The following is an 11,846-nucleotide window of genomic DNA, read 5'->3' as shown; positions in this document are numbered from 1 at the left end:
TCGCTTTTACTGGCCTGCGCGCGGAGAGTGGCGAGTGTGCATCGATGAAGGCGCGTGCGTTTACGTCCTAGTAGGTGGAGAGTGAAAATTGACGCACAAGTTTAAGCTAGTGTGGTGGCTGTTAACACAGCACACAGTCCTGTCAAGAGTTTCACATCATAACGGAATAAATTATCCTCATCAGTCCCACACTAACATTTAATACACCGCGTAAACATAATAACGTCTAAGAAGAACATGGCAACACAGATACTGTTGTCGTTTTTGCAGCCTTTATCCCGATTTTGTTTCCTGGCTGAAAGTGGAGGGCAAAGTCATAATGTGGAAATAGAAGGATTAGAGAGGAACGCATCTGTACCGGAGTCAGATATGAAAGTCCTTGGTAGAACGCCTCTTGGGGCACAAGTGGGTGACACACTGTATAAAAAATGACATGGCATATGCCTATTGGTGGCCTGCGCTGCATCTGTTCAGAGAGGGCCCTTTCTTTCTGATTTAATAGGCAATATAGTTACATCGACTTGATTTTATTAGTTATAGATATAAAGGAGTCAAAGACAGTACAGAAATAGCTCTTCAACGCAACTATTTCAGATGTTAGGATGGTTAAGTGAAGTAGGTCCAATCCACAAAGTAACCTCACTTAGGCCTAGGCCTATTATAGCCTAGGCTAACGATACATTTTAAAGTTGGTGTAGCCTATACAATATCTGGTTTATCGTATTTATCGTATGTCAAACAATTACATACAACTGCAGATATACTAGGCTACTATCCCAGTAAAATACAAGCCTCATTAGAATGCACCACTGACTGTATAAACTGCACAACCATACCACCTCGCATTCAGAGGCGACAAAACTATGACGAGAATGGGGCGGTCTTAATTCAAAACTGGCCAGGTAGGCTGGAGGATCATTCAACACATCGCCTTAAAAGGTAAATGTTACTATATTCTGGATTAACCTTTAGTAGGCCTACAAGAAAACAAAGTAACGTGAGACACTGTTTTGTGTGTTTTATGGTTGTTCAGTTTTGTCACTTTGATGTATTCTGGCCTAGAATTAACCGAAAAGGTAATCTCCGTAGGAAGAAAATATCTAGCACGTTGTTGTTATTTCCGTGTTAACCAAAATCCCGTGTGAAACTGTCATATATATAATTTATATTATATCAAGGGAAGACTTACTCAGACGAGATGTAGGCCTTTTTTAGAGACAGGACATAAGTGTTCGTGTTTCTTTAGGCTGTAGCCTATGACGTTTTCAGTAGCATACACTAGAGCCTAATGCTGGTGAGCCTGCTAAAAAGATGGTTATGAAACAGGCACAAGGCCTGTTTGATTGGATTTAACAAAACACCCTAAATTCAGATCACACACAGAATAGTGGAGGATCAATGTTTTGGTTTGTTTGGCTCTGCTCTAGTCATCTACTTTTTCACCTAGTGACTAGTCACTTTTTTTGCATAGTAACTCATTTGAAAAACATTTGATTTCTCTCTCAGTCTTACTTGAACAGGTGCGTTTGTCTATCATTTTAAGTGTGCAGAAAACCCTGTTTGCCACAATGCCGGAGTCGGACAGGTATCGCCAAAGGGATGATCCCCGGCATAAAAGCAGAGAACGGGAGCAGTCTTCGAACTACACAAGAGAAGATGAGAGTCAAACTGAGAACTATTATGAGAGGAGAAATAGGACAGAATATAGAGAAGAGAGGAACCACAGCAATGGCAGGAGTAACACAGAGAGGAATTATTCTGAAAAAGAGAGGGATGCCTACACTCACCCGGACAGGACTAACTATGACTCTCATCAACACCAAGGTCATAGAAGACAGTAAGATAATTAATCTTACAAATTGCTGCTGCATCTCTGAATTCTGTTGAATTATAGGCTATATTGGATGTGTATATGATCTTGTGTAATTCTCTGTTCTTTATTTTAGGTACACAGAAAGTCCTGTGTCCTCTTACAACCAGAATGACCCACAACGTCGGGAGGCACTTTACAATCTGAGATATTTGGGCACAGGAAGAGGCAGGTATTCTTTAGTTGAAATATTGATTAGAGCATTTTTGAAACATTTAGTTTCAAGACTCTTTTAGGTGTGATACTGAGTTATTGTACCAAGAACAGATCAACATTATGGTTGTATATTGTTAGTTATGTGTGATTGTCTTGTCCATTCAGGAATTTGCCAGGCAATGGAGGCATTTCTCAACATGTTGATCATTATCTGTGCTGGAGTTTCTCACAGCACAGCTGGGCAGTACCGTGACCTGGCCAGCCTTGGAGGCGTGTATGCATACTACTTTGGAGGTGCCAACGCTTTCACCGGTGCAGAGGCCGACCGGGTGAAGCAACTTGACAAACAATTCTATCAGCTCAAGCTGCCTCCATACATCTTCAGCATGGCATGTGGAGGGGCACTGATGGGTTATGCTTGCGCCATGCTGTTTTTGGGGATCTTTCGTGTGCCATTCCGTTGGCCATTGACATTACTGGTGGAAGCCATTCTGAATGGCCTGATTGGTTTAGGCTATATCCCTGCAGTGGCATTCTACTTCATTAAACTTCAAGAGACCTACAACCACCCCATTTGTAAGGAGAGGGAGGAACTGTACAAGAGTAAAGGTCATCAAGGCTTCCAGTGCTCCTTCCATGGGGCAGATATTGCAGGAGGTCTATTTGGGGTGCTGGGGATCTTTCTTTTCCCCTTTGCTGCAGTGCTGGCTATTAAGGCTTTCAGGGCAGTCAGAGAGCGCAAGAAGCAGAGAGAGCTGGAGAATGAGCATTTGTAGAAAGAGTCTTCCGCAGGCTTTTTTGTTCGGAGTAGAGGTATTCAGGGGTTCAGGATGCTCTGAGAACAAATTTCCCCTCTGGACACAAAAGTGAGACAGATCTGTTACTGGTTATTTGTTACTGAAAATGGACAGAAAATACATTTTACTACAGAACACATCATTGGAATTTCATATCTAAGCACTACAGCGCAGGATACACTATTTGCACTAAAAAACTGAGTAGTCAGATTTTTTTTACATTTAAGTGCTGAAACAGAGAAAAAGGGCACCTGGATCTTCTTGCCATTTGTAACTTCTTTTGGATGGACACTTTTACATTCTGTTTATCTACAGATTACCATGTGTAGTTACAGTATCATTTAAAAATCTGTAGTTGTCTTTACCTTTTGTATAAAAGCTGTATAGTCATATACAGCCATTTTCACCAGACAGTGTATGAAAATCTACGGTATTTAGATGTGTTTTTAAGTTTTTCATTTATAATGTATACATGAGCCATTTTAATAAATACTAATTTCTCTACATATTTTTACCATTGTCTTTGCACCCACAGATATAACCAGAGCATACCAAAAGACCTACATTTTTCTTTGGGGGTGAACACAAATAATCTAGTGTTCTGAACAGGCACCTTTTGTTCACAAAACTAGAACCTAATACACATTCAATGACACTCGATCAGTTTCGTCGGGAAATCTCACCTAACTAGTTTGTCCTCTTTTGAAGTGGAGAGCAAGGTATGAACTTGCTTTGTTTATGTGCAACAGCACCGCAATCTTCGTCTTGTGAAGATAACGCAACAGTAAGGCATTTTAATCTAAAACTATAGTAATTGAACTAACCAGCTAAAAGTCAACAGACCTGCCTTGCAAACAGCAACATCACACAACACATGACCATATACTGTCAACATTTGAAGACACTATATAAACTAGTTACCTAGAAGATGTTAAAAATCTGAATAATGCCTTTGACACCCAGATTTGTTATATATATATACACACGTGTGTGTATATATATATATATACACACACACACACACATGCTCACACGTATAACACCCACTTGCATATTTTTCTAAATGATAAATATTATACAGCTATCACATTCAGTTATAGGAGTCAATTACTGTGAACATCAAGGTAAACAAATAAAACCATGAGCACAAACGTGTTCTATTCTAATTGATGTCTTCATATTCATATGATGACTTCTGGTCTGTAGAAAGTAATGTGGACAATGGAATTTCACAGTATAAATTTTTATTGCTACTTCGCTGAAAAGTTAATTAAAAATACAGCTTTTCTGCTCAAAACTATTCATAGCAGCATCTCCCAAAAAGAAATAAAGGACCATCACCCACTCTCAAATTCCACAGGAGTATGATTCGACCAGACAAACAGCAAAAGTGCTCTCATTTAAGTCCTTTGACTAAATCATAAAACAACAAATTCTTTTCTAAACCTAATCGCATCAAAATTGAACAGAACTTAAATGAATTGCGCAGTTATCTGCATGCTAAAATATAAACATAAAAATATCATATGTTCCAAAACGATGCCTCATAAACATAAATGTTATTATCTGTACAAAGTAATCACATTTTCATATATATTTCATATTATGTGTATTAATTTATATTGGGCATGCTTCAGACATTAAATACATTAATAATTAGTTTCTTAAACAAAAGATATTATCTTGATGGGTGACAATACACCACAGAGTTCCTACATTTCTATATTTGTACTGGAGGACCTATAAATTTGCATGAAACAATGAAGTACAAAAATAAACCTCAGCTTCTTGGCATTGAGAGAAAATATTCAAGCATCTCTAGAAAAAAAGAATATACAGAAATGAAGGTGAGATCAAACTTTGGTCACATGGAAAGCAATTGGAACATCTCCTGTTCTTGTCTTATCAAGATTTAACCATAAATATATGCAAATAAGTCATACAGTTATGACAAACAATGGAACATGTTTTTTTGCATTGGACATAACTTTACAGTTAATTTCATTCAAAAACACAGCCCAAACACACATATGGTATATACACACAAGCAAACACATTTGACTATTTGAGTACACTCGCTCACTGTCAATTCATTTTATCCCCTTGTAGGACGGGACAAAGTAACCCTCTTCTGCGTGGCTAGAATACTAATAAATGGACTTCTTAAGAGCTTTAGGGTAAGGGTAAATAAAATGTTATTGTAATATCTTAATGAAAACCTGCCACCAAGCACACACAAACATTTTACACTAAAATCTTCCACTTTCATTTCATAGTTTTATGGTACTTAGTTCTTGTTCAGTAGTTCTATTTTCTCAAAAATTAAAGGGAATATTCTGCCACTCATTATTGGTTCTTATTAATTAACAGTACCCTGTGTACCTTCCACAATGACATTTTTACTCTCCATGAATGTACTTCCCTTAAACAACACCACACCTAATCTTCACGTAGCTCTTGTATGAGTAAACATTTTGGTTCAGTTAATGGGAAAGAAAGAGAGTCTGACTGTAAACATAAAGTTGCCCATCGTATGTGGCTACAAGTTCACTGTTTTGAGTAACATAATGTGATGAATATTTGGCTGCAAGAGCACATAGAACAGCACATAGACATAAAATGGACCTGAAGCACTGGCATGAACAACTCTTGGCCAAACTGGCAATCTAGGGCCAAACACGGAGGCAAGCAGCTCACGCACCAACAGCGACTATGCTATAAAAGAAAGGAACACATTTCAAGGAGAGTGAACAGAAGGTTGACAACGGCATAACACAGAAGTTCACAATTCACACACACACACACACACACATACACACACAGTTAGGGAGTGCTCAGTCTCTCTTCATTTTTAATGAATACAGAAAAAAAATCTTCCTGTTAGCAGGCCACTCAAAGGCTAGCCTCTTCAGTATGTACACACAAGCACGAATAGAAGCCTCGAGTACGTTGCATATATCAAGTTAAGGAGCAATGTTGATCATCCTCATGTCTCTAGAATAGTTGTGCATCTCACACTTGTGAATATTCTCCTCTTTGCCACCAGGTTCTCTCAAAGAGAGGTGGGTGGTTCATGTCCATTCACCACTGCCTGCATAAAGAGAAAAGCCAAAGGACAGATGCTCCTCTACTGAAGTAGGAAAGATCATTTGTGTATGATGTTAAGACTCCTGCTCTAAGGTACTGTCTGTTTTGGCAAACTGGTCCTTGTCTTGAGCCCAAACATGGCTGAATGTGGATTCATGTGGATTCATGTGGATTCAGAGGACCAGAGTGTGCATCTATAGTGTTATGTGTGTGCGCTCCAGGCCGGTGAGGTGAGGTTATTCACTATCAGAAGTCGAACAGGCTTTCAGTCTGGCTTTCTAGCACTCATTACAAGTGGTAGGCCTATCTGTTGGCGCTGTTACGCAAGTCAAAAAGCCTTGGCCTTCCACTTGGGCGATGCAAAAAGGAACCATTGAACTCGGAGTTGACGGACACGTGTGAAGGACAAACGTGAATCACATGGGTGTCATCTTGTTTGCCACATTTACTTAATATATACTGTATATTCTTCAGTAATCTACTTTCTCTTAGAGAAGATTGAATGTGTTTGACCAACACAGGCCACAACAACCACAACTCAAGACCTATGAGTTCCTGTGCATTTTAACAAATAGCTAATATATCATATCAAACTCAAATATATTAAGATCTATATAGATTTCTTTCAACTATATACAAAGTGCTTTGACAGTGTAAGATCCTTTCAAACAAATGATTGAATACACATCCTCAAACTGATTAATGATCTGAGAAACATATATCTTTACACAGATGTAGTTGTTCTGTGTGTTGAAAAAGCAGTCTCTCTACTCTTATGATATGAACTGTGTATGTTCACAAAGAGGTCCATAAGTGTCAATGATAAGACTAAATGATGAGGTTTTAAAGGGATGCTGTGCATTTCAAACGTATGCAGATCCATAATCTTCAAGGGAAATTCTCAGACACAGTAGTGTTCAAGAATATAGGTCCCCTCACCATAAAATAATACTGACTTTCAACTGTGCTTCATATTTTGGCCTCAACCAAACCAGGCAGAGAGTAAAACAATGCACTAAGGGAAAAGGCGATAAAATGAAGCACTTGGCTCCTCATTAGCTGTAAAGGACAGCTCTGGGGAGGGCTTATCCTTATCCAACTATGGGCTACTGGTTCGCATTCACAGTACCTTTTACAAAGCCTTGAAATACTTCCTCCAAAAACACTCCTCTCTCTCTCACACACACACACACACACACACACACACACACACACACACACACACACACACACACACACACACACACACACACACACACACACACACACACACACACACACACACACACACACACACACACACACACACACACACACACCTATATACCCATCCCTTGGACAGGGGCCACTAGGTCCACATGCCTTTTGGCCCTTGTGGGTAATGTAGTATGGTCTACAACTCCATTGTAAAGACACAGACTCACCAATCCATGTCCCCCACAAAGGGTTAAAATATAAAAGTTTGAGTGGTAGGATTGTGTTTCTGTGTGAGTGTTTAGATATTTTGGCACATACATGAAAAAAATACTGAAAATTGCTGAACAACATCAAAGTACTGCTAAGCCCAATTTGGACAAATGGGTATAAGGCTGCAGCTCTAAACCTAGAAATGTGAACAAACTCCTGAACATTAGTGTCTATCAGGCTATTCCGCACTATTCATGATATGATATACTATGATATAGCATAGTCAGATTACAGCATTTGGTGAAGAATTCACACCCACACAGCTTCAGTGCTGTGAATTCAAACTAAAAACCATTAAAGCCTTCATCCAGTGTTTAAATGGTACAACAACTCACACTACTCTACAGAGGGAACTGTGTATAAGGGGTATAAAGTATCCTTTCTTATCCTTGACCAGGGAGACATAGGCCTACAGTCCAAGGAGCTTCAGTGTTCTTTCCAGAACTACAGAAAAAGAAAATTTCAATTAACTTGGCAAAAACTAACAATCCAATTGCAGCTTGTACAAATTAATCTGGTGCACTTGTACCAATCAATGTGGTGCATTTATATAAAGTACCATAAATACATATATTTCTGTTTTGTCTATATCATTTCTTGACATTTCCTATAAGAATTCTTATAATTAAATGCCATTTTGCCATCTCTATGGAATGTAACTCTATTGCATTAACAAAAAAGTTAAACAAATGATAATATCAGCACCTGATAAGCACATGATAACCTCAGCAACATCATTAGCTCCATACTCGCAAGCCACATAGGTCCAGCTAATAGGATAGCTTTCATTCCAAGCCCTCAGATAAACCGCATTTTCAGACAGCACATTTATTGATGTACACGTATTCTCTCAATGAAGAGTTTAGCTTCAGGAAACTTGACATAGGATTTCTGTATACTACAGATGAAAGTCTTGCACCCTTCATACCTGGAAAACATAAACCGAGATGTTCCATTTTCTATGTGAATTATAATGCAAGCCTGGCTAACCAAGGGGAAGCAAACCAGTGGAAGAACAGCGACGATCATGACTAGTGGTAGAAGGAAGAGCAGAAGGTGCCCTTCTCAAGTCTCACCACCAGATGTCCCTTCAACCCAAAGCTAAATGAGGTGTTTCACCTTGTCAAAGCAATGGTGCTGCCAAGTCTGAAATCGGCCTTTTTTTGTCAGCGAGAGAACATGAGAAAAATGAAACCATAACAGATATGCACACAGTGGTGAATAGCCACTGTAAGCCAGTACATCACTCACAGTACTTTTCCAATTTATCCCCACCTGGTCCTTTAAACTGAGAAGAGAACTGCCAGGCAGACACATTATAGTATCTGTCAAAGGAAATACATATAGCACTTTTCTGAAATGGATGGTCTAGGTAGAGGAACCACACACACTCAGGCACAGTCACAGACAAAAGACATTACATTATACATTATACTATGTGTCACTTCTTTTCTTACACCGGCATATCAAAAACCATGTCACCTCATTTTATAAACCAGGCTAATTATTGTATGCTTGTGTTGGACAATTTAATTTAAAGAGAGGAAATATCCCAGTTTACTCCTCAAAACAGTAATGCACTGTTTCATCAGAGAGCCAGACCAAACTTAGTCTATATGGAGTGAAGTTTTAATACCCATCTTTGTTGGCATTACTCTTTTGCTCTTTAGCAAATGGCACACTTATAACTTCAAGTAGTCAAGTTGAAAAGTCTTCCGAGCAGCAAAGGTCATTTCTGTTGTATATCATGATGCGTTGACTGATGTCTGGATCTTCAATTACTCCACTTTGTTATTTCATATTGTGGGAATGTGAGTGAAGCACTTCCTGCAATCAGTCCACTCACTCCCCCCTTCCTACTCTGGCCTGCCTTGGGTAGTCTAAGTAGTTAGGAGTTGTTATTTTTTTCTGTTCACCCAGGCCAGCTTGAAAGTGATGCACTCTTTGTGAAATATTCTCCCTGTGTATGACAGAAGACAGCTCCGCAATGGATGTCAGGAGAAAGGCCTGGCATATTTTGTTATGATCACCATGGCTCTAACGGAAGGCTGTACCCACAGTCTTGAGCTCAAAGCAGACAGTGAGAAACTGTCTGACAAACGCTATTTAAATCCACTGAAAAGTGTCTTTAAGAAAGAAATCAAACAAGCAGGTAGCCCTCGCTTCAGAACTGCCTTCTTCCATCTGGTGTCAACTGCAGCAGACAATTTGGCAGATCGCTCCAGGTTCAAGGCCTTCCACAGTGCAGTGGGATGACTCAGGGTTGGACAGACAGAGAGACAGACAGACAGACAGACAAACAGACAGAGAGAGGAGAAGGAGAGAAGCTGTTATGGTGGTCCAGTGAATTCCTCCGACCGATGTCAATACTGACAGAGCCAAAGTAGTCCCCCAGAGCCAGGACATTTACAGTAGGCACTTTTTTTCACCTTTTGGTTGTAGGATGGCCCTTGAATCTTTCTAGCGAGGAGGCTTTCTAGGATGATAAGGCTAGAGATCAAAGCCTGCCTTGAGTGCGATCATAATATAAAGGGCTAAATTAGCATACGAGATCAACACCGTTGTACATATGAGGTATTCCAGCTCATGCTATGGGGATGAACCTTATTTTTAAGACCTCGTTTCATTGGTCCTGATACTCCTTGCCTGACCAGTCCATAAGACTATCCCCCTGCTAGGCTTCCACGGATAGACTACCATCTAGCGCCCCAGGCAGATGGCATGCTATCGGGTGAGCACAGTTGGGCCTCCACACACAATGACAGGGCTGAATGGACATAGGAACTGGAATATCCCACAGGTACCATTAAGGGCCTTGCCTTTCGTCTTGGTATGGCGCTGCCTCAGAGAGATGCCCCAACACCAGAGCCGTTACAGGGCTGTGTCGTAGACCTCTTGCTGGAGGGTAGTGACAGGGAGTCCAGGGACTGTCGTCTGAGGGTGGTCCCAGCCTGGGTCTCTGGCAGAAAGGGGTGTAGAAGGAGCTGGAGGCCCTGGAACCACCTGGCTCTGGATCCTCAGCTGCTCCCGAACGTCCTGCTCTAGACTAGGAGGCACCACTAACTGGTCCTCTGGGTCCTGTTGTGCAGGAGCTGCAAAGTAACCAGACTTCTTCTTGGGAGCCTCCAAGGCTACCTCGATGAGATTGTGGCTATCCTCAGGAACCACTACCGAGCCGTTGGAGAGCTTCTTGCCAAAGAGGCTCGAGGTGGAGGGCGACTTCTTCAGGTCGGTGATCTCCCTGCCGCAGACAGCCAACAGGCATCCATTGGTGGTTGACACCACCACACTGTTCTGACGCCTCACCTTCCCATTGGGGTAGTTGGAATTTCGGGAGTCTTTCTCATTGGGGCTCTCTGGGGCTCCAGTCCGGATCTGGAAGGCACAGCAGTGGATGTCTACCTCCACCTCCAGCTTACTGCCGTTGGAGATGACACCCTCTAAGGGGGCCTCATCATCGCTGTCCAGCCCGTTGTCAGACTGGTTGCTTGAGAACGTGGCGCAAGATGGCTGGCGCTGGAACAAGGCAGGACGGGCTCCCCCAGGTCCCGGGCCTCCTCCTGGTCCTCCTGGTCCTCCTGTGTTCACTGTTGCACTCGTGATCGCGGTTGGGTGCAGGCTGCAACGACGCTCAGGGCGAGCTGCAGGGTTGGACGGGTGCTCATCAGAGGCTGTGGACCCCGCTTCACTGCCAACCTCCGAGGCTGAGGCCTCGCTGCTGAACTCAGAGGCGATGCCACTGCTGGAGGAAGGGGTGGCAGGGTCACCTGTAGGGGGCACTGAGATGGGGATGGGAGCTTGCAATGGGGTGGGCACTGGCCCTTTACCCTCAGGGGCTGGCGCAATGGTGGTGGTAAGCGGTGGCTCACAGGTGCAGCTGTCCTCCCCAATGTGCAGCGCAACCACCACTGCCCCAACGTTGTCCCGGCAACCGTAGCTCTGTGCTAGCGTGCAAAGCTTTTTGGCGGCAGCGCGGGGGTCTCGGACTGCCTGCACGGTGCTGACCGCCTCCTGGTAGGACACCTTCTGAAAGAGCGCCCGGTTGCCTAGGATCAGGAACTCGTCCTGTGAGCACAAGGGCTCGGTGCGTACCCAGGGCTTGGGAAGCACCCACGGAGACAGGTAGGAACAGCCGAGCAGACGGGAGCAGCACGTCACACCACTCACTTTATTGTCCTGCAACACCAAGGGGACAAAGTTCACTGCAGGGATCAGAACACTGTCATGTCATGACTTCATAGTCATAGTCTTACTTCAAGAGTTTAAAGGTGCGATTCCATGATTCTTGTGAATGTTAATATTCAAATTACACCCCTCCTTTCTGTGCTCCTGAAGCAACATGTTGATTGCCTGGAATAGTGTATTTATTTATTTCCTATTTGCAGAGCCAGGATTATGTACAAACTTTTTTGCTTGAACACACAGAATGGACAGATATTCGCTGAAACAACAACAACAAGAACAAGCAT

The 11,846-nt window shown here is 42.1% G+C and overlaps 2 protein-coding genes across 4 annotated transcripts in view; one reads left to right on the top strand and one right to left on the bottom strand.

Moving 5' to 3' along the window:
* The first annotated feature begins 118 nt into the window (after positions 1-118).
* On the top strand, positions 119-4,156 carry marveld3 (MARVEL domain containing 3). 3 transcript variants are annotated; one of them, XM_031569515.2, is made up of 4 exons: positions 119-939; positions 1,544-1,837; positions 1,947-2,038; positions 2,192-4,156. In XM_031569515.2, exons 2-4 carry the CDS (start codon positions 1,569-1,571, stop codon positions 2,800-2,802), a joined length of 972 nt encoding a protein of 323 aa, XP_031425375.1. In that variant the 5' UTR covers positions 119-939; positions 1,544-1,568; the 3' UTR covers positions 2,803-4,156. The 3 variants fall into 3 exon arrangements, with proteins under 3 accessions (XP_031425375.1, XP_031425374.1, XP_031425373.1); XM_031569514.2 differs by having other exon boundaries at positions 1,507-1,837; XM_031569513.2 differs by lacking the exon at positions 119-939 and adding an exon at positions 988-1,076 and having other exon boundaries at positions 1,507-1,837.
* Positions 4,157-7,166: 3,010 nt separating this feature from the next.
* phlpp2 (PH domain and leucine rich repeat protein phosphatase 2) overlaps positions 7,167-11,846 on the bottom strand; it is a 45,269-nt gene continuing 40,589 nt past the window's right edge. The window contains exon 19 of the mRNA XM_031569511.2: positions 7,167-11,553. Coding sequence (XP_031425371.1) covers positions 10,249-11,553 — 1,305 coding nt within the window. The 3' untranslated portion in view covers positions 7,167-10,248. The remainder of the gene's footprint in view (positions 11,554-11,846) is intronic.

The sequence above is a fragment of the Clupea harengus genome, chromosome 6 (assembly GCF_900700415.2).
Source record: "Clupea harengus chromosome 6, Ch_v2.0.2, whole genome shotgun sequence".
In the NCBI taxonomy this organism is placed as follows: domain Eukaryota; kingdom Metazoa; phylum Chordata; class Actinopteri; order Clupeiformes; family Clupeidae; genus Clupea; species Clupea harengus.
This window is presented reverse-complemented; position numbering and strand designations above follow the sequence as displayed.

Excerpts from the sequence above, each read along its gene's own strand:
- marveld3 (XM_031569513.2), top strand. The coding sequence starts at position 1,022 with ATGGTTGTTCAGTTTTGTCACTTTGATGTATTCTGGCCTAGAATTAAC. Across the intron at positions 1,077-1,506 it reads GCCTAGAATTAACCGAAAAG|TCTTACTTGAACAGGTGCGT; the intron begins GTAATCTCCGTA and ends TTTCTCTCTCAG. Across the intron at positions 1,838-1,946 it reads CACCAAGGTCATAGAAGACA|GTACACAGAAAGTCCTGTGT; the intron begins GTAAGATAATTA and ends TCTTTATTTTAG.